The sequence below is a fragment of the Pongo abelii genome, chromosome 9, assembly GCF_028885655.2.
Source record: "Pongo abelii isolate AG06213 chromosome 9, NHGRI_mPonAbe1-v2.0_pri, whole genome shotgun sequence".
In the NCBI taxonomy this organism is placed as follows: Eukaryota; Metazoa; Chordata; class Mammalia; order Primates; family Hominidae; genus Pongo; species Pongo abelii.
Genome location: NC_071994.2, coordinates 34,484,641 through 34,508,408, shown reverse-complemented (window position 1 = coordinate 34,508,408; position 23,768 = coordinate 34,484,641). Strand labels below are relative to the sequence as shown.

The 23,768-nt window shown below is 37.6% G+C and overlaps 1 protein-coding gene across 1 annotated transcript in view; it reads right to left on the bottom strand.

The window, feature by feature from the left end:
- CCDC73 (coiled-coil domain containing 73) overlaps positions 1-23,768 on the bottom strand; it is a 186,272-nt gene that overhangs the window by 130,452 nt on the left and 32,052 nt on the right. The window contains exon 2 of the mRNA XM_054524520.2: positions 20,750-20,899. Within this exon, the coding sequence (XP_054380495.1) occupies positions 20,750-20,884 (135 nt within the window). The 5' untranslated portion in view covers positions 20,885-20,899. The remainder of the gene's footprint in view (positions 1-20,749; positions 20,900-23,768) is intronic.

Genomic DNA, 23,768 nt, shown 5'->3' with positions numbered 1-23,768 from the left:
ACAGAACTCTCCACCCCAAATCAACAGAATATACGTGCTTCTCAGCACCACATCACACTTATTCCAAAATTGACCACATGGTTGGAAGTAAAGCACTCCTCAGCAAATGTAAAAAAACACAAATTATAACAAACTGTCTCTCAGACCACAGGGCAATCAAACTAGAACTCAGGATTAAGAAACTCACTCAAAACCGCTCAACTACATGGAAACTGAACAACCCGCTCCTGAATGACTACTGGGTCCATAATGAAATGAAGGCAGAAATAAAGATGTTCTTTGAAACCAATGAGAACAAAGACACAACATACCAGAATCTCTTGGACACATTTAAAGCAGTGTTAGAGGGAAATTTATAGCACTAAATGCCCACAAGAGAAAGCAGGAAAGATCTAAAATTGACACCCTAACGTCACAATTAAAAGAACTACAGAAGCAAGAGCAAACACATTCAAAAGGTAGCAGAAGGCAAGAAATAACTAAGATCAGAGCAGAACTGAAGTAGATAGAGACACAAAAAAACCCTTCAAAAAATCAGTGAATCCAGGAGCTGGTTTTTTGAAAAGATCAACAAAATTGATAAACCGCTAACAAGACTAATAAAAAAAGGAGAGAAGAATCAAATAGTCACAATAAAACATGATAAAGGGGATATCACCACCGATCACACAGAAATACAAACTACCATCAGAGAATACTATAAACACCTCTACGCAAATAAACTAGAAAATCTAGAAGAAATGGATAAATTCCTGGACACATACACCCTCCCAAGACTAAACGAGGAAGAAGTTGATCTCTGAATAGACCAATAACAGGCTCTGAAATTGCGGCAATAATTAACAGCTCACCAACCAAAAAAAGTCCAGGACCAGATGGATTCACAGCCGAATTCTACCAGAGGTACAAAGAGGAGCTGGTACCATTCCTTCTGAAACTATCCCGATCAATAGAAAAAGAGGGAATCCTCCCTAACTCATTTTATGAGGCCAGCATCATCCTGATACCAAAGCCTGGCAGAGACACAACAAAAAAAGAGAATTTTAGACCAATACTCCTGATGAACATGGATGCAGAAATCCTCAATAAAATACTGGCAAACCGAATCCAGCAGCACATCCAAAAACTTATCCACCATGATCAAGTGGGCTTCATCCCTGGGATGCAAGGTTGGTTCAACATATACAAATCAATAAACATAATCCAGCATATAAACAGAACCAAAGACAAAAACCACATGATTATCTCAATAGATGCAGAAAAGGCCTGTGACAAAATTCAACAGCCCTTCATGCTAAAAACTCTCAATAAATTCGGTATTGATGGGATGTATCTCAAAATAATAAGAGCTATTTATGACAAACCCACAGTCAATATTATACTGAATGGACAAAAGAATTGACAAGACAATTCTAAGCCAAAAGAACAAAGCTGGAGGCATCACGCTACCTGACTTCAAACTATACTACAAGGCTACAGTAACCAAAACAGCATGGTACTGATACCAAAACAGAGATATAGACCAATGGAACAGAATAGAGCCCTCAGAAATAATACCACACATCTACAACCATCTGATCTTTCACAAACCTGACAAAAACAAGAAATGGGGAAAGGAGTCCCTATTTAATAAATAGTGCTGGGAAAACTGGCTAGCCACATGTAGAAAGCTGAAACTGGATCCCTTCCTTACACCTTATACAAAAATTAATTCAAGATAGATTAAAGACTTAAATGTTAGACCTAAAACCATAAAAAACCCCCAAAAAAACCTAGGCAATACCATTCAGGACATAGGCATGGGCAAGGACTTCATGTCTAAAACACCAAAAGCAATGGCAACAAAAGCCAAGATTGACAAATGGGATCAACTAAAGAGTTTCTGCACAGTAAAAGAAACTACCATCAGAGTGAACAGGCAACCTACAGAATGGGAAAAAATTTTTGCAATCTATCCATCTGACAAAGGGCTAATATCCAGAATCTACAAAGAACACAAACAAATTTACATGAAAAAAAAAACCACTCCATCAAAAAGTGGGCGAAGGATATGAACAGACACTTCCCAAAAGAAGACATTTATGCAGCCAACAGACACATGAAAAAATGCTCATCATCACTGGCCATCAGAGAAATGCAAATCAAAACCACAATGAGATACCATCTCACACCAGTTAGAATGGCAATCATTAAAAAGTCAGGAAACAACAGGTGCTGGAGAGGATGTGGAGAAATAGGAACACTTTTACACTGTTGGTGGGACGGTAAACTAGTTCAACCATTGTGGAAGACAGTGTGGCGATTCCTCAAGGAGCTAGAACTAGAAATACCATTTGACCCAGCCATCCCATTACTGGGTATACACCCAAAGGATTACAAATCATGCTGCTATAAAGACACATGCACACATATGTTTATTGTGGCACTATTCACAATAGCAAAGACTTGGAACCAACCCAGATGTCCATCAATGATAGACTGGATTAAGAAAATGTGGCACATGTACACCATGGAATACTATGCAGCCATAAGGAAGGATGAGTTCATGTCTTTTGTAGGGACATGGGTGAAGCTGGAAACCATCATTCTCAGCAAACTATCACAAGGACAAAAAACCAAACACCACATGTTCCCACATATATATATACACATATACATATATATACGTATATACATATATACGTATATATATGTATATACATATACACATTCTAGCCTGGGGAATGTATGTATATGTATATACATATACATATTCAAGTCTGGGGAATATATGTATATGTATATACATATATACGTATATAAGTATATACAAGGACACCCTCTTTCACCACTTCTATCCAACATAGTGTTGGAAGTTCTGGCCAGGGCAATCAGGCAAGAGAAAGAAATAAAGGGTATTCAATTAGGGAAAGAGGAAGTAAAATTGTCCCTGTTTGCAGATGACATGATTACGTATCTGCATGACATGATATGTATATATACATATATGTATATGCATATACATTTATATACATATACATATATACATATATACGTATACATATATATACGTATATACATATATACATATACATATACATATACTCCCCAGGCTGGACTCAACTCTTCCCACCTCAGCTTCCCTAGTAGCTGAGACTCCACGTGTGCACCCACGTCATCTGGCTCTTTATTTTTTTTAATAGCAACAAAATATTCTTCATATTTGATTCAATCATCCAATTCTGCACATTAAACCTCCCCAAAATTTCATGATTTTTTAAACTTTTAAAACATTCTTTATTTTTAATATCTGTGGGTACATAGTAGGGCTGTGTGTGTATATATATATATACATGGTCCATGGGATATTTTGACACAGGCATACATTACATAAAAGTCACATCAGGGCCAGGCACAGTGGCTCACACCTGTAATCCCAGCACTTTGGGAGGCCGAGGTGGGCGGACCACTTGAGACCAGGTCAAGACCAGCCTGGCCAACATGGTAAAACCCCATCTCTACTAAAAATACAAAAATTAGCTGGGGAGGGCATGGTGGCACATGCCTGTTATCCCAGCTATTCAGGAGGCTGAGGCACGAGAATCACTTGAATCTGGGAGGCAGAGGTTGCCTGGAGCCAAGATCGTGCCACTGCACTCCAGCCTGGGTAACAGAGCAAGACTGTGTCTCAAAAAAAAAAAAAAATCACATCAGGGTAAATGGGGCATCCATCACCTCAAGCATTTATCCTTTATGTTACAAATAATCCAATTAATACTCTTAGTTATCTTTAAATGTACAACTGAATTATTAGACTATAGTTACCTTGCTGTGCTATCAGTTACTAGATCTTATTCAGTCTTATTATTTTTTTCATACCCATGAACCATCCCCAGCTCACCCCTAACCCCACTCCCACTACCCTTCCCAGCCTCTAGTAACCATCATTCTACTCTCTATCTCCATGAGTTCAACTGTTTTCATTTTTACCTCCCACGAATAAGTAAGGACATGCAAAGTTTATCTTTCTGTGCCTGGCTTATTTCACTTAACATAATGACCTCCAGTTCCATCCATGTTGTTGCAAGTAATAAGATCTCATTCTTCTTTATGGCTGAATTGTACATTCATATACACTGCGTATATGTGCCACATTTTCATTATCCATTCATCTACTTACAGACACTTAGGTTGCTTCAAAATCTTGGTTACTGTGAATAGTGCTACAATAAACACGGGAGTACAGATATCTCTTTGATATACTGATTTCCTTTCCTTTGGGTATATACCTAGGGTGGGATTGCTGGATCATATGGTAGCTCTATTTTCAGTTTTTTAAGAAACCTGCAAATTGTTCTCCATAGGGGTTATATTAATTTACATTTCCACCAACAGTGTATGAGGGTTCCCTTTTCTCCATATCCTCAACAACATTTGTTAATGCCTGTCTTTTGGATACAAGCCACTTTAACTGGGGTGAGATGGTATCTCATTGTAGTTTTGATTTGCATTTCTCTGATGATCAGTGATGTTGAACATCTTTTCATATACCTGTGTGCCATTTGTATGTCTTCTTTTGAGAAATATTTATTCAGATCTTTTGCCCATTTTTAAATTGGATTGTTAGATTTTTTCCTATATAGATGTTTGAGCTCTTTATGTATTTTGGTTATTAATCCCTTGTCAGATTGATCATTTGCAAATATTTTCTCCCGTTCTGTGAGTTGTCTCTTCACTTTGTTGATTGTTTCTTTTGCTGTGCAGAAGCTTTTTAGCTTGATGTGATCCCATTTGTCCATTTTTGCTTTGGTTCCTGTGCTTGTGGGGTATTACTCAAGAAATCTTTGCCCAGTTCAATGTCCTGGAGAGTTTCCCCCAATATTTTCTTTTAGTAATTTCATAGCTTGAGGTTTTAGATTTAAGTCTTTAGTCCATTTTGGTTTTGTTTTTGTATATGGAAAGAGACAGTGGTCTACTTTCATTCTTCCGCACATGTATATCCAGGTTTTCCAGCACCATTTATTGAACAGTCATTCCTCAATGTATGTTCTTGGCACCTTTGTTGAAAATGAGTTCACTATAGGTGTGTGACTTTGTTTCTGGGTTCTCTATTCTGTTGCATTGGTCTATGTGTTTGTTTTTAATGCCAGTACCATGCTGTTTTGGTTACTATAGTTCTGTCGTATAATTTGAAGTCAGGCAATGTGATTCCTGCAGTTCTGTTCTTTTTGCTCAGGATAGCTTTGGCTATTCTGGGTCTTTTGTGGTTCCACATAAATTTTGGAATTTTTTTGCTATTTCTCTGAAGAATGCCATTAATATTTTCATTGGCATTGTGTTAAATTTGTAGATTGCTGTGGGTAGTATGGGCATTTTAACAATACTGATTCTTCTAAACCATGAACATGGAATATCTTTCCATTATTTTTTGTGTTCTCTTCTATCTCTTTCACCAATGTTTTATAGTTTTCATTGTAGAGAGCATTCAATTCTTTAAGTTATTCCTTAGATATTTAATTTTATTCATAGCTATTGTAAATGAGATTACTTTCTTGACTTCTTTTTCAGATTGCTTGCTGTTGGCATATAGAAATGCTACTGGTTTTTGTATGATGATTTTGTATTCTGCAACTTTACTGAATATGTTTATCAGTTCTAATAGTTTTTGGTGCAATATTTATGTTTTTCCAAATAGAAGATCATATCATCTGCAAACAAGGATAATTTGAATTCATCCTTTCCAATTTGGATGCCCTTTATTTATTCTTGTCTGATTGCTCTAGCTAGGGCTTCCAGTACTATGTTGAATAACAGTGGGCATCCTTGTCATGTTCCAGATTTTAGAGGAAAAGGTTTCAGTTTCTTCCCATTCAGTATAATACTAGCTCTGGGTCTATCATATATGGCTTTTATTGTATTGAGGTATGCTCCTTTTATATCCAGTTTTTGAGAGTTTTTAATTATGAAGGGACATTGAATTTTATCAGATGTTTTCTCAGAATAAAGTGGAATAATTATATGTTTGTCCTTCATTCTGTTGATATGCTATATCACATTGATTTGCATATGTGGAAACATCCTTGGATCCCTGTGATAAATCCCACTTGGTCATGATAAATGATACTTTTAATGTGTTGCTGAATTCTGTTTGCTAGTATTTTGTGGAGAATTTTTGTATCAATGTTCATCAGAGATATTAGCCTGTAGTTTTTTCTTTCTTTTTTTTTTTTGTAATGTGTCTTTGTCTGGTTTGGTATCAGAGTAATAACGGCCTTGTAGAATGAGTATGGAGGTATTCCTTCTGCCTCTACTTTTTTTTGGAATAGTTTGAGTAGAATCGGTATTAGTTCTTCTTTAAATGGTTGATAAAATTCCACAGTGAAACCACTGGGTCCCAGGCTTTTTCTTTGCCGGGATACTTTTTATTACAGCTTCTGCCTCATTACTTGTTATTGGTCTCTTCAGGTTTTGGATTTCTTCATAGTTTAATCTTGGTAGGTTATATGCATCTAGAAATTTATCCATTTCTTCTAGGTTTTCCAATTTATTGGCATATAGCTGCTCATAGCCTCTAAATATCCTTTAAATTTCTGCAGTATCAGTTGTGATGTCTCCTTTTTCATCTCTGATTTTATTTATTTGGGTCTTTTCTCTTGTTTTCTTAGTCTGGATAACAGTTTGTCAATTTTATTTTTTCAAAAAAAGAACTTTCTGTTGCTTTTTTATATTGTTTTTCTTGTTTCAATTTCATTTATTTCTGCTCTGATCTTTACCATTTCTTTTCTTCTACTAACTTTGGGTTTGGTTTGCTCTTGCTTTTCTAGTTCCTTAAGATGTATAATTAGGTTGTTTATTTGAAGTTTTTCTTCTTTTTTGATGTAGACACTTACAGCTATAAACTTCCATCTTACTATTGATTTTGCTGTATCCCATAGGTTTTAGTATGTTGTGTTTCCATTATCATTTGTTTCAAGACATTTTTCAATTTCCTTCTTGATCTCTTCATTGACCAACTGATCATTCAGGAGTATACTGTTTAATTTCCATGTGTTTGCATAGTTTCCAAAATTCTTCATTATTGATTTCCAGTTTTATGCCATTGTTGTCAAAGAAAATGCTTGATATTATTTCAATTTTTTAAATGCTTTGAGACTTGTTTTGTGGCCTAACATATGGTCTAACCTTGACAATGATCCATGTGCTGAGGAGAATAATTTGTATTCTGCAGCTATTGGATGAAATGTTCTATAAATACCTATTAGGTTCACTTGGTCTACAGTACAGATTAAGTCCAGTGTCCCTTTGTTGACTTTCTGTCTGGATGATCTGTCCAATGTTGAAAGTGGAGTGTTGAAGTCTCCAACTATTATTGTATTAAAGTCTATCTCTCTCTTTAGCTCTAACAACATTTATTTTAAACATACGGGTGCTCCAGTGTTAATGCATGTATTTTTACAACTGTTATGTCGTCTTTCTAACTTGACCCCTTTACCATTATATAATGACCTTCTTTGTTTTCTCAAACAAAAACTATTTTGTCTGATATAAATATAGCTACTCCTGCTTTTTTTTGGTTTCCATTTGCACGGAATATATTTTTCATCCCTTTATTTTTAGTCTATGTGTGACTTTATAGGTGAAGTGTGTCTCTTGTAGGTAACAGATTGTTGAGTCTTTTTTTTTAATCTATTCAGCCACTCTACATGTTCTTTATGTATTTATATATTATATATATTTATATACACTTTAAATTCTGGGTTACATGTGCAGAACATGCAGTTCTGTTACATAGGTGTACACGTGCCATGGTGGTTTCCTGCACCCATCAACCTGTCACCTACACTAGGTATTTCTCCTAATGTTATCCCTCCCCTAGTCACCCACCTCCCACAGGCCACTGTGTGTGATGTTCCCCTCCCTGTGTCCATGTATTCTCATTGTTCTACTCCAACTTATGAGTGAGAACATGTGGTGTTTGGTTTTCTGTCCTTCTGATAGTTTGCTGAGAATGATGGTTTCCAGCTTCATCCATGTGCCTACAAAGGACATGAACTCATCCTTTCTTATGGCTGCCTTAGTATTCCATGGTGTATATGTGCCACATTTTCTTAATCCAGTCTATCACTGATGGACATCTAGGCTGGTTCCAAGTCTTTGCTATTGGGAATAGTGCCACAATAAACATACGTGTGCATGTGTCTTTATAGCAGCATGATTTATAATCCTTTGGGTATATGCCCAGTAATGGCATGGCTGGGTCAAATGGTATTTCTAGTTCTAGCTCCTTGAGGAATCGCCACACTGTCTTCCACAATGGTTAAACTAATTTACACTCCCACCAACAATGTGAAAGCATTCCTATTTCTCTACAACCTCTCCAGCATCTGCTGTTTTCTGACATTTTAATGATCACCATTCTAACTGGCATGAGATGGTATCTCACTGTGGCTTTGATTTGCATTTCTCTAATGACCAGCGATGATGAGCATTTTTTCATAGGTCTCTTGGCTGCATAAATGTCTTCTTTTGAGAAGTGTCTGTTCACATCCTTTGCTCATTTTTTGATGGGGTTGTTTGCTTTTTTCTTGTAAATAATTTAAGTTCTTTATAGATTCTGGATATTAGCCCTTTGTCAGATGGATAGATTGCAAAAATTTTCTCTCATTCTGTAGGTTGCCTGTTCACTCTGATGATACTTTCTTTTGCTGTGCAGAAGCTCTTTAGTTTAATTAGATCCCATTTGTCTATTTTGGCTTTTGTTGCCATTGCTTTTGGTGTTTTAGCCATAAAGTCTTTGCCCATGCTTATGTCCTGAATGGTATTGCCCAGGTTTTCTTCCAGAATTCTTATGTTCCTAGGTCTTACATTTAAGTCTTTGATCCATCTTGAGTTGATTTTTGTATAAGGTGTAAGGAAGGGGTCCAGTTTCAATTTTCTGCATATGACTAGCCAGTTTTCCCAACACTATTTATTAAATAGAGAATCTTTTCCCCATTGCTTGTGTGTGTCAGATTTGTCAAAGATCAGATGGTGGTAGATGTGTGGTGTTATTTCTGAGGCCTCCATTCTGTTCCATTAGTCTATATATCTGCTTTGGTACCAGTACCATGCTGTTTTGGTTACTGTAGCCTTGTAGTATAGTTTGAAGTCAGGTAGTGTGATGCATCCAGCTTTGTTCTTCTTGCCCAGGATTGTCTTGTCAATGCGGGCTCTTTTTTGGTTCCATATGAACTTTAAAGTAGTTTTTTCCAATTCTGTGAAAAAGTCAGCGGTAGCTTGATGGGGACAGCATTGAATCTATAAATTACTTTGGGCAGTAAGGCCATTTTCACAATATTGATTCTTCCTATCCATGAGCATGTAAAAGAATAGAAATCACAACAAACTGTCTCTCAGACCACAGTGCAATCAAATTAGAACTCAGGATTAAGAAACTCACTCAAAACCACACAACTACATGGAAACTGAACAACCTGCTCCTGAATGACTGCTGGGTAAATAACGAAATGAAGGCAGAAATAAAGAGGTTCTTTGAAACCAATGAGAACAAAGACACAATGTACCAGAATCTCTGGGACACATTTAAAGCAGTGTATAGAGTGTTTGCTTTTCCATTTGTTTGTGTCCTCTCTTATTTCCTTGAACAGTGGTTTGTAGTTCTCCTTGAAGAGGTCCTTCACATCCCTTGTAAGTTGGATTCCTAGGTATTTTATTCTCTTTGTAGTAATTGTGAATGGGAGTTCATTCATGATTTGGCTATCTGTTTGTCTGTTATTGGTGTATAGGAATGCTTGTGATTTTTGCACATTGATTTTGTATCCTGAGACTTTGCTGAAGTTGCTTATCAGCTTAAGGAGATTTTGGGCTGAGATGATAGGGTTTTCTAAATATACAATCATGTCATCTGCAAACAGAGACAATTTGACTTCCTCTCTTCCTATTTGAATACCCTTTATTTCTTTTTCTTGCCTGATTGCCCTGGCCAGAACTTCCAATACTGTGGTGAATAGGAGTGGTGAGAGAGGGCATCCTTGTCTTGTGCCGGTTTTCAAAGGGAATGCTTCCAGTCTTTGCCCATTCAGTATGATAGTGGCTGTGGGTTTGTCATAAATAGCTCTAATTATTTTGAGATACGCTCCATCGATACCTAGTTTATTGAGAGTGTTTAGCATGAAAGGCTGTTGAATTTTGTCAAAGGCCTTTTCTGCATCTATTGAGATAATCATGTGGTTTATGTTGTTGGTTCTGTTTATGTGATAGATTACATTTGTTGATTTGCATATGTTGAACCAGCCTTGCATCCCAGGGATAAAGCCAACTTGATCGTGGTAGATAAGCTTTTTGATGTGCTGCTGGATTTGGTTTGCCAGTATTTTATTGTGGATTTTCGCATTGATGTTCATCAGGGATATTGGCCTAAAATTCTCTCTTTTTATTGTGTCTCTGCCAGGCTTTGGTATCAGGATGATGCTGGCCTCATAAAATGAGTTAGGGAGGATTCCCTCTTTTTCTATTGATTGGAATAGTTTCAGAAGGAATGGTACCAGCTCCTCTTTGTACCTCTGGTAGAATTTGGCTGTGAATCCATCTAGCCCTGGACTTTCTTTGATTGGTAGGCTATTAATTATTGCCTTAATTTCAGAATGTTATTGGTCTATTCAGAGATCAACTTCTTCCTCGTTTAGTCTTGGAAGGGTGTATGTGTCCAGGAATTTACCCATTTCTTCTAGATTTTCTAGTTTATTTGCGTAGAGGTGTTTATAGTATTCTCTGACGGTAGTTTGTATTTCTGTGGGATCAGTCGTCATATCCCCTTTATCATTTTTTATTGAGACTATTTGATTCTTCTCTCTTTTCTTCTTTATTAGTCTTGCTAGCAGTCTATCTACTTTGTTGATCTTTTCAAAAAACCAGCTCCTGGATTCATTAATTTTTTGAAGGGTTTTTTGTATCTCTATCTCCTTCAGTTCTGCTCTGATCTTAGTTATTTCTTGTCTTCTGCTAGATTTTGAATTTGTTTGCTCCTGCTTCTCTAGTTCTTTTAACTGTGATGTTAGAGTGTCAATTTTAGATCTTTCCTGCTTTCTCTTGTGGGCATTTAGTGCTATAAATTTCCCTCTATACACTGCTTTAAATGTGTCCAAGAGATTCTGGTACATTGTGTCTTTGTTCTCATTGGTTTCAAAGAACATATTTATTTCTGCCTTCATTTCATTATGGACCCAGTAGTCATTCAGGAGCAGGTTGCTCAGTTTCCACGTAGTTGAGCGGTTTTGAGTGAGTTTCTTAATCCTGAGTTCTAATTTGATTGCCCTGTGGTCTGAGAGACAGTTTATTGTGATTTCTGTTCTTTTACATTTGCTGAGGGTGTTTTACTTACAATTATGTGGTCAATTTTAGAATAAGTGCGATGTGGTGCCAAGAAGAATGTATATTCTGTTGATTTGGGGTGGAGAGTTCTGTAGATATCTATTAGGTCCACTTGGTGCAGAGCTGAGTTCAAGTCATGGATATCCTTGTTAATTTTTTGCCTCGTTGATCTAATATTGAGACTGGGGTGTTAAAGTCTCCCACTATTATTGTGTGGGAGTCTAAGTCTCTTTGTAGGTCTCTAAGAACTTGGTTTATGAATCCGGGTACTCCTGTATTGGGCGCATATATAGTTAGGATAGTTAGCTCTTCTTGTTGAATTTATCCCTTTAGCATTATGTAATGGCCTTCTTTGTCTCTTCTGATCTTTGTTGGTTTAAAGTCCAGGATTGCAACCCTGTTTTTTTTGTTTTTGTTTTTGTTTTTGCTTTCCATTTGCTTGGTATATCCTCCTCCATCCCTTTATTTTGAGCCTATGTGTGTCTCTGCACGTGAGGTGGGTCTCTTGAATACCAAACACTGATGGGTCTTGACTCTTTATCCAGTTTGCCAGTCTGTGTCTTTTAGTTTGGGCATTTAGCCCATTTACATTTAAGGTTAATGCAGTTATGTGTGAATTTGATTCTGTCATTATAAAGCTAGCTGGTTATTTTGCCCATTAATTGATGTAGTTTCTTCATAGCGTTGATGGTCTTTACAATTTGGTATGTTTTTGCGGGGACTAGTACCAGTTGATCCTTTCTATGTTTAGTGCTTCCTACAGGAGCTCTTGTAAGGCAGGCCTGGTGGTGACAAAATCTCTCAGCATTTGCTTGTCTGTAAAGGATTTTATTTCTCCTTCACTTATGAAGCTCAGTTTGGCTGGATATGAAATTCTGGGTTGAAAATCATTTTCTTTAAGAATGTTCAATATTGGCCCCCACTCTCTTCTGGCTTGTAGAGTTTCTGCTGAGAGATCTGCTGTTAGTCTGATGGGCTTCCCTTTGTGGGTAACCCAACCTTTCTATCTGGATGCCCTTAACATTTTTTCCTTCATTTCAACCTTGGTGAATTTGATAGTTATGTGTCTTGGGGATGCTCTTCTCAAGGAGTATCTTTGTGGTGTTCTCTGTATTTTCTGAATTTGAATGTTGGCCTGCCTTGCTAGGTTGGGGAAGTTCTCCAGGATAATATCCTGAAGAGTGTTTTCTAACTTGTTTCCATTCTTCCCGTCACTGTCAGGTACACCAATCAAACATAGATTTGGTCTTTTCACATAGTCTCATATTTCTTGGAGGCTTTGTTCGTTTCTTTTCATTCTTTTTTCTCTCATCTTGTTTTCTCACTTTATTTCATTAATTTGATCTTCAATCACTGATATCCTTTCTTCAGCTTGATCGTATTGGCTACTCAAGCTTGTGTATGCTTCACGAAGTTCTCGTACTGTAGTTTTCAGCTCCATCAGGTCACTTAAGCTCTTCTCTACACTGGTTATTCTAGTTAGCCATTTGTCTAACTTTTCAAGGTTTTTTGCTTCCTTGCAATGGGTCAGAACATGCTCCTTTAGCTCGGAGAAGTTTGTTATTACTGGCCTTCTGAAGCCTACTTCTGTCAACTCGTCAAACTCATTCTCTGTCCAGTTTTGTTCCCTTGCTGGCGAGTAGTTGTGTTCCTTTGGAGGAGAAGAGGCATTCTGGTTTTTGGAATTCTCAGCCTTTCTGCTCTGGTTTCTCCCCATCTTTGTGGTTTTATCTACCTTTGCTCTTTGATGTTGGTGACCTACGGATGGTGTTTTGGTGTGAATGTCCTTTTTGTGATGTTGATGCTATTCCTTTCTATTTGTTAGTTTTCCTTCTAACAGACTGTCCCCTCAGCTGCAGGTCTGTTGGAGTTTGCTGGAGGTCCACTCCAGACCCTGTTTGCCTGGGTATCACCAGCGGAGGCTGCAGAACAGCAAATATTGCTCTCTGATCCTTCCTCTGGAAGCTTCGTCCCAGAGGGAGGGGCATCCACCTGTATGAGGTGTCTGTTGGTCCCTACTGGGAGATCTCCCAGTCAAGCTAAAGGGGGTCAGGGACCCATTTGAGGAGGCAGTCTGTCTGTCATCAGAGCTTGAATGCCATGCTGGCAGAACCAATGATGTCTTCAGAGCTGTCAGGCAGGGATGTTTAAGTCTGGAGAAGCTATCTGCTGCCTTTTGTTCAGATATGCCCTGCCACCAGAGGTGGAATCTAGACAGGCAGTAGGCCTTGCTGAGCTGCAGTGGGCTCCACCCAGTTCAAGCTTCCTTGCCGCTTTGTTTACACTGTGAGCACAGAACCGCCTACTCAAGCCTCAGCAATGGCAGATGCCCCTCCCCCTGCCAAATTTCAGCATCCCAGGTCGATCTCAGACTGCTGCACTAGCAAGCAAGCAAGGCTCCATGGGCATTGGACCTGCTGAGACAGGCACAGGAGGGAATCTCCTGGTCAGCCAGTTGCAAAGACCGTGGGAAAAGCGCAGTATTTGCACAGGAGTGTACCATTCCTCCAGGTACAGTCACATCTTCCCTTGGCTAGGAAAGGGAAATCCCCGACCTCTTGCACTTCCCAGGTGAGGCGACACCCCGCCGTGCTTCAGCTTGCCCTCCATGGGCTGCACCCACTGTCCAACCAGTCCCAACGAGATAAACCAGGTACCTCAGTTGGAAATGCAGAAATCACCCGTCTTCTGCATCAGTCTCCCTGGGAGCTGTAGATCGAAGCTGTTCCTATTCAGCCATCTTGGAAGCGACCCACCCTACATGTTCTTATTGGAGAATTTAGTCCATTTACATTCAATGTTATTATTGATAAGTGAAGACTATCTCTCGTCATTGTGTTATTTTTTTTTCTGGTTGTTTTGTGGTTTTCCTTTTTTCTTCCTTCCTGTCTTTCTCTCAGTGAAGGTGATTTTTCTCTGGTGGTATTTTTTAATTCCTTGCTTTTTATTTTTGTGCATCTCTTGTATGGTTTTCGATTTGAGGTTACCATTAGGCTTGCAAATACTATCTTTAACCCATTATTTTAAAGTGATAACAAATTAATAGATTGCATAAACAAACAAGCTAATTACCAAACAAGCAAAAAGAAAACTTATAAAAACTCAATAATTTAACTTTGTCTCCTCATTTTTTACATTTTTGTTGTTTCCATTCATATCTTATTATACTGTCTATGTCTTGAAAAGCTGTTGTAGTTATTATTTTTAATTGGTTCATCTTTTCATCTTTCTACTTAAGATATAAGTAGTTTACACATCACACTTACAGTGTTATAATATTCTGTGTTTTTCTGTGTACCTACTATTACCAGTGAGTTTTGTACCTTCAGATGATTTCTTATCACTGATTAACATCCTTTTCTTTTGGACTGAAGACTTCTCTTTAGCATTTCTTGTAGGACAGGTCTGGTGTTAATGAAATCCCTCAGCTTCTGTTTATCTGGGTAAGTTTATTTCTCCTTCATGTTTGAAGGATATTTTCACTGTACATACTATTCTAGGGTAAAAGCTTTTTTCCTTCAGCACTTTAAATATGTCCTGGCCTGTAAGGTTTCCACTGAAAAGTCTGCTGCCAGATGTATTGGAGCTCCATGTATGTTATTTGTTTCTTCTATCTTGATGCTTTTAGGAATCTTTCTTTATCCTTGACCTTTGGGAGTGTGATTATTAAATGCCTCAAGGCAGGCTTCTTTGGGTTACATCTGCATGGTTTTCTATAACCTTCTTGTATTTGAATATTGATATTTTTCTAAAGGTTTGGGAAGTTCTCTGTTATTATTCCATTGAATAAACTTTCTACTCATCTCTCTCTCTACGTCCTCTTTAAAGCCAAAAACGCTTAGATTTGCCCTTTTGAGGCATTTTCTCGATTTTGTATGTGTTTCTTTTTTCTCCTTTGACTGTATATTTTCAAACAGCCTGTCTTCAAGCTCACTAATTCTTTCTTCTGCTTGATCAATTCTGCTATTATGAGACTCTGATGCATTCTTCAGTATGTCAATTGCATTTTTCAATTCCAGAATTTCTGCTTGACTCTTTTTAAATTATTTCAATCTCTTTATTAAATTTATTTGGCAGAATTCTAAATTCTTCTGTGTTATCCTGAATTTCTTTGAGCTTCCTCAAAACAGCTATTTTGACCTCTCTGAAAGTTCACATGTCTCTGTTTCTCTGGGACTGGTCCCTGGTGCCTTATTAGTTTGTTTGGTGAGGTATGTTTTTCTGGATGGTCTTGATGCTTGTGAGTGTTCGTCAGTGTCTGGGCATTGAAGAGCGGGGTATTTTTTGTAGTCTTCGCAGTCTGGCCTTTTTGTACCCATCCTTCTTGGGAAGGCTTTCCAGGTATTTGAAGGGAACTGAGTGTTGTGATCTAAGTTTTTTGTCACTGCAGCCACATCTGCACTAGGGGACACCACAAGCCCAGTAACGATGTAGTTCTTGTAGACTCATAGAAGTATTGCCTTCGTGGTCTTGGATAAGATCCAGAAGAATTATCTGAATTACCAAGCAGGGACTCATTCTCTCCTCTTACTTTTTTTTTTTTCTTTTTTTTTTGAGACAGAGTCTCGCTCTGTCACCCAAGCTGGAGTGCAATGGCACAATCTTGGCTCACAACAACCTCCACCTCCCGGTTCAAGCCATTCTCCTGCCTCAGCCTCCCAAGTAGCTGGGATTACAGGCACCGACCACTATGCCCAGCTAATTTTTTGTATTTTTAGTAGAGACAGGGTTTCACTATGTTGGCCAGGCTGGTCTCAAACTCCTGACCTCGTGATCCACCTGCCTCAGCCTCCCAAAATGCTGGGATTACAGGCGTGAGCCACCGCTCCTGGCCTCTGCTCTCACTTTCTACCAAATAAATGGATTATCTCTCTGTGCTGAGCTTCCTGGAGTTGGGGGACAGGTGACACAAGCACCCCCGTGACCACCACCACTGGGACTGCACTGGGTCAGACCTGAACCCAGTACAGCACTGGGTCTTACCCAAGGCCTGCTATAGCCACTACCTGACTACCACCAGTGTGCACTCAAGGCCTTAGGGATCTACAATCACCAGGTGGCAAAGCCAGCCAGTCTTGTATCCTTCTTTTCAGGGAAGTGAGTGTCCCTGAGCTCTAGGCAGGTCCATGCCATCCAGGAGCCAGGGCCCAGAGTCAGAAATCTAAGAAATCCACCTGGTGCTCTATTCCACTGTGGTTAAGCTGGCACCAAAACCATAAGACAAGGTTCTTCCCGTTTTTCCTTCAACTTTCCCAAGGCAGAGGAATCTTTCCCCATGGCCACCACACCACCGCGCCCGGCCAGCTTCAACATTTTTTATCAGGATAAAAGCTTAGGAAAATAATTAAGACCTTAAATTATCCTTTCAGAGGCCAGGCACGGTGGCTCACCCGTGTAATCCCAGCACTTCGGGAGGCTGAGGTGGGTGGATCACGAGGTCAGGAGATCGAGGCCAGCCTGGCCAACATGGTGAAACCCTGTCTCTACTAAAAATACAAAAATTAGCAGGGCGTGGTGGTGCACGCCTGTAATCCCAGCTACTCAGGAGGCTGAGGCAGGAGAATCGCTTGAACCCGGGAGGCGGAGGTTGCAGTGAGCTGAGATCGTGCCACTGCACTCCAGCCTGGGTGACAGAGCAAGACTCCATCTCAAAATATATATATATATCTCTCTCCATATATATATATGTGTATATATCTCTCTCTCCATATATATGTGTATATATATATATATATCTCCATATATATATCTTCATATATATATATATATCTTCATATATATATATATATGTATCCTTTTAAAGGTTATTTACAACATCAAGTCCAAGATAATTTATTACAATTGTATATTTTCTCTCTACCATTTGGGAAGAGATAAAGCCTATTTCTATTTATTTAGCCATTACCCTTAAAATTTTAATATTCCTACTTAACTGAAGAACATCTGTAGTTGGTCAGTATCTTTATATCTTCTGAACAATACAAGGACCTAAGAATCAGTCCCATCCAGGCTTAACAGTAACTGTGGTTCAGTGTTTTAATTCTACTTTTTTATCTTCAAAAACTAAATATAATTATTCATTTTTAATTGTATCTTAATCTTTTTGCACTCTGTTTTAAATGCTAAATAAAAAGATCTCTTCAGAAACTTTATTGCAAAGTATTAAAAATTTGCAATAAAGATTTGGGAGGGCATGAGACAAAATCAATATCTCATAAATAGTTCCTGAATAAGATCTGTTCTTGTTTACTTGTCACACATGCCTGCAAAATGTCTGGTACAAGAATATGCACAGCAATATGAATAGCAACTGTATTCATAAAAACCAACAACAGAAAATCACTTAGGTATCCATAACTATGTTAATGAAAACAACAAACTATGGTACATTTATATTATAGATACTACTCAATTATAAAAACGAACTGACTACAAACACACACAACAAAAATAAATCTCAAAAATACTACACTGAGTTAAAAAAACCTTACACAAAAAAATATACTGAATGATTCCCTTTATATGAAAATCTAGAACAGAGATAAGCTAATCCTTAGTGAAAAAAATTAGAACAGGGGCTGCCTCTGGATGAAAAGGGGTGAAGAATTTTATTCTACATAAATTTTATATTGAAAGAAAAAAATAAACAAATATTAAAATCTAGTTAATAATATACATATTGAAGCATATAATTTCCAACTTATTTGGAAATGAATCCCAAAAATAAGACCAATGACAGATAGATATACTATGAGATCAAGCATAGAATCTGATTAGTAGGTACATTAGGTTACTATTACTACTATAACAAATAACAACAAACTTAGTGGCTTAAAACAGCTCAAATTTATTCTGTTGCAGTTCTGGAGGTCAGAAGTCCAAGGTATCTGCAGGGCTGCATACCTTCTAGTCTCTGGGGGAGAATCCATTTCCTTGCCTCTTCCAGCTTCCACTTACATATGCTCCTTGGTTCATAGCATCTTCCACCATCTTCAAAGCTAGCAGCATAACATCTTCCAATTTCTTTCTCTTCGACTATAACATTTAGTTCCACTATCACATCTCTTTCTCAGACTCTGATTCTCCTGTCTCCCTCTTATATGAATGCTTATGAGTACTCTGGGCCTACTCGAATAATCCAGCATAATCCCTCCATCTCAAAATGCTTAATTTAATCACACCTACAAAATTCCTTTTGCCATATAAGGTAACATATTCACAGGTTCTTGAAATTAGGACATGGACATGCTTAGGTGCCATATTCTGTCTACCACAATGGGTATATGAGTGTTCACTGTAAAGTTCTTTCAAGTATTACGTATGTTTGAAATTTTCCTACTAAAATGTCGAGGGGGAAATCTAGGAATGCAAGTCAAGTACTGCCATCAGGGTAAATGTGAAAAACAGTAACTGTCTTTTTCTAATGAAAGTAAGGGATTTTTTCCCCTTTTTAAGAAGAAAGCTCTCTTTTCAATGAGGAATTTGATTGCTAATATTATATACTTTTACATTTGATTATTAAAAACATTTTCCTCTTCATCCAGGGATGGCATCTAGAGGCATTCAAAATGGTCCAGCATTCGATGTATCATCATGGGCTTTCCTACAATACAGCCTCTACCAAAACTAGGCTGTCCCAAACCCCTGGTAATAGAATTGTTTACCTTTATACCAAGAAGGTTGGGAAAGCACTAAAATCTCCACGTGGCATGCCTCCAAGTAGATTTCAAGGAGTTTGTGCTGTGAGACCTAAAGTCCTTATGGGGTTATCTTGAAAAAATGTGTCAGCAGAGCCTATGGTGGTTCCATGTATGCTAACTGTGTCCATGACAGGACCAAACACGCTTTCTTCATCAAGGAGCAGAAAATCCTTGTGAAAGTGTTGAAGGCACAAGCACAGAGTTTGAAAGCTAAATTTTAAAATGAAGCTTGCTTGGGTAATAAAAGAAAAAGCTATTCCTTTTCTAATCTGAAATTTTTCAGAAAATTTTTAAAGGAAGCATATTTTTTAAGTTGGAAATATAAACAGACCAAAGTATAAAATTTAAAACATAATAAAACAGAATACTAAGTTTTAAATAGTGACCAGAAGTTGTTTCACTTAGGAAAGATAACATTTCAAGCTAATTTTACAAAAACAGTTCTTTATAATACTTATCCAAAATGCCATTTTTAGCAGAATTTCATCCTAAAACAGACTTTTATTACAATAATAAGTAGCTTTAAATAGGATGAATACTGTGGTATTTAATTTTGTTATTGTAACAATAAATTTCAATATTTTAAAATCCTAGAACAATATTTGTATTATAATAAAAATGTTGTTTCAGATCTTTTTCTCTCATTTATACCTTATTTTCAGAAAGTCAGTAAATTCTATGGATTCTTCTTTCTGCCTCTTCTGTTCTATCTTCTTGGTCATATATATGTCCTAATGAACTCATTTTTATATTCTTATTGCAACAGTTTTATGGTTTATTTTTCTCTCTCCGGAATCTTCCAAGCTCCAATCTATCCTATATAGAGTTAAAATTTAGACCCATACAAGTCTCAGAAATAAAATGCTTTTTAAGGGGATTTGCACAATATAGATATCCTGCTGAAATCAACATTTTTTCCTTTTTTTTTTTTTTTTTTTCTTGAGACAGAGTCTTGCTCCATCACCCAGGCTGGAGTGCAGTGGCGTGATCTTGGCTCACTGCAACCTCCACCTCTTGGGTTCAAGCAATTCTTGTGCCTCATCCTCCTGAGCAGCTGGGACTACAAGCATGCGCCACCATATCCAGCCAATTTTTTGTATTTTTAGTAGAGACAGGGTTTCACCATGTTGGCCAGGCTGGTCTCAAACTCCTGGCCTCAAGTGATCCACCTGCCTCGTCTTTTACAATTTTATACTAGACATGTCCTTTAAGAAAAAATCACAGTTCTCACTTTTTAAAATAAAGATATTTGATTCTTTCAACCCAGAATATTTACTACATACATTTATTTTGTCACTTAATCATATACTGCCTTGTTTCATTATTTAATCATTTCATAGGCATCTATATAATAACCTTAACAAAAATGTAATCTCCCCAAGAGTGATTATTTTTCATCAACCATGTGTCTAAAGAGGGTGCTATCTGTGCACTCCCAGGGACTCAATAAATACTAGCTGACTTATCAAGTACTTAATCTGAAAACTCCTCTTTTATTTTGTGCTTTAGTTTCCAAATTCTTATTTCCCATTCCCTGATCATTTACTTAATCTGTCCTATTCTCTTTTACTTCATTAATTGGACTATATATTTTATTTCTAAACAAGAGGGATTTTTAGGCTTTTTATTCTTTAAAAAACAATAAACTGAACAAAATCAAGTTTTCTTATTTAACAAAAGCATTTTAAAAAGGAGCTTACCCTTCTCATACGCAATTCTTCTAATGCCTCCAGTAAACTTGTTTTGAAATCTAATAGCTGAATAGAAAACAATGTCTCTGAAGAACTTTGAAGAGTAAAAGTAGATGATGACTCAGTATTGAAGTTGTTTTCCATATTAATATTTATTTCCTGTAATGTAAAAAGGTCTTAACTGAAAAAAAATTATCTAGGTTTTTCAAGAAAAACATAGTTACCATAAAAATATAACAACCTGTATCCCATAATCCTCCAATTTCAGCACTGAATAACAGTTGTGTCATCACTCCACTCTAATGTTGACCAAAAACCACTTAGCAAAAATGGTATTATTCTGTTTCCCTATGGTTGAAGCCTTTTCTGGTAGCTGAGTACCCTCAAAGGCTAAATTTTCTTCCCCTAAAGACCCATCTTCTAAAGGCTGGGTTCATGATGTTGCAGGCAAGTTGCTTCATGCCAAAGCTGGGATACACATTCTGCTTCCTAAACTTTGCCTTGACATAAAGCTTCTTTGCAAAGATGGTATGAATAGTAACATGCAATCTTTAAACTCAACATAGTTGGAAGACAAAGGCTGGAAAAACTGCCTTTTATTAAAAACCAAGATAGTTAAATATCTTTCTCAACCCAGAAAATGTATGAGTCAGGCTGCAAGAAACTTTTCAACTTTTCAATATGAAACAATGATCAATTCACAGGTAGTTGCAAAAGAATGTATAGTGAAGTCCTATACACCATTCTCTCAATAACCCCCACAAATGTTAACATCTTGTATAACAAGAGTACAATATGAAAAATGTGCATCTGACTTTGGTACGATCCACGGAGCTTATTAGCACTTTGCCAGTTATACATGTACTTATTTGTGTGCATGTGTCTGTGTGTATATATGCTTTTGGCAAGTTTATCATATTTATAGCTTCATATAACTATGACGTCAATTTAAGATAAAGAACTCTAGCATCAATACAAGCTTCTTCAAGCAGCTTCTTTGTTGTCATACCCACTCTCTTCCCCCATCCTTAACTCTGAGAAAATACTAATCTGTTATCTATCTCCGTAATTTTGTTATTTCAAGAGTGCTCATAAATGGAATTACACATCATGTAACCTATAGCTTCTTTTTAAGATTCATCCAAATTGTTACATGTATCAGTAATTCATTCCTTTTTATTGTTTAGTACTATTTCATGGTATGAATGTATTATTTACTTAACTACTCACCCACTGAATAACATTTTAGTAGTTTCCAGTTTGTGACTATTATGAATAAAGGTGCTATAAACATTTATGTACACATTTCTCTGTGACCATAATTTTTCTTTCTTAGAGATAAATGCCTAAGAGTAAAATTGTTGGGTTGAGTGAATATTGAGTCCATTTTTAGTTGTAAAGGAAACTGCCACATTATTTTCCAGAGTGGCTGTACCATTTTCCATTCCCACTGGCAATGTACAAGTAATACAGTTTCTCCAAATTTCCACCAGCATTTGCTGTTATCACTATTGTTTTTATTTTAGCCATTCTGATAAGTATTATACTAATAAGCATTCTCCAGAGAAACAGAATAGGATGGGTATGTGTGTATACATATGGGGGTGGTGTATGTATATATGTGAAAAAGACTCATATGCACATATATATAGACACAGACCTACACACACACACAGAGAGAGAGAGAGAGACAGAGAGATTTTAGGGAACTGGCTTACACAATTGTAGGGGCTGACAACTCTGAAATCTTTAGGGCTGACCAGCAGGCTAGAGACTAAGGAAAGAGCGGATGTTGTAGCTCAAGTCCAAAAGCAGTCTGGAAGCAGAATTCCCACTTCCTTGGACAACCCTAATCTTTTTCTCTTAAGGCCTTCCACTGATTGGATGAGGCCCACCCACATTATGGAAAGTAATTTGCTTTACTCAAAGTCTGCTGATTTAAATGTTAATCACAGCCATAAAATACCTTCACAATATTATGTAGACTGGTGTTTGACCCAATATCTGGGTACTACAACCTAGCCAAGTTGACACATAAAATTAACAGCGGTGTGCATGAAAGAAACTTTCTAAAAGGAAAATTTCCATTCCTGAAAATGATGAGGTATGTTATTTGGACCAATCCTCCTACTAAAAATAACTAAAAATTCTAAATAAAACATTTTAAAATCTTCTCAAAAGCATCAAAGACTGAAAAGATAATAAAAAATTATGGAATCAAATTCTAAATTCTGAAAGAGACCAAGAACCAAGAAGCAGACCAAGCACTAACAGCTATCTTTACCCTGTGGGCATTTGGCAAATGAAGCAAAATTAAACTATAGCTCTTATGGAGTCTGATTTAAAATGTATGGAATTCAAACTTAGGGCTTACCAAAGTCTAATAAGAGTCTCACTACATTAAGTAGAATTCAAAAGAGTTAAACTCTCAGGTAAGGCTGAACCAAAAGTAACCCACCTTCTACAGGAGAGGTGCCTTGGTGTCAAGCAAATAAAGTGTAAAGGAAAAGAAAAGGGAGGGAGAGACAAAGAAAGAGAAGAGGAGAAAGATGGCCAAATACGAACAGCTCCAATCTACAGCTCCCAGCGTGAGTGACAGAGAAAACGGGTGATTTCTGCATTTCCAACTGAGGTACTGGGTTCATCTCACTGGGGTGTGTCAGACAGTGGGTGCAGCACACCGAGTAAGAGTGGAAGCAGGGTGAGGCATCACCTTACCCAGGAAGTACAAGGGGTCAGGGAATTCCCTTTCCTAGCCAAGGGAAGCCGTGACACACAGCACCTGGAAAATCGGGTCACTCCCACCCTAATACTGCACTTTTCCAAGGGACTTAGCAAACAGCACACCAGGAAATTATATCCTGCGCCTGGCTTGGAGGGTCCCACACCCACGGAGCCTCACTCATTGCTAGCACAGCAGTCTGAGACCTAACTGCAAGGCGGCAGTGAGGCTGAGGAAGGGCGCCCGCCATTGCTGAGGCTTGAGTAGGTAAACAAAGTGGCCAGGAAACCTGAACTGGGTGGAGCC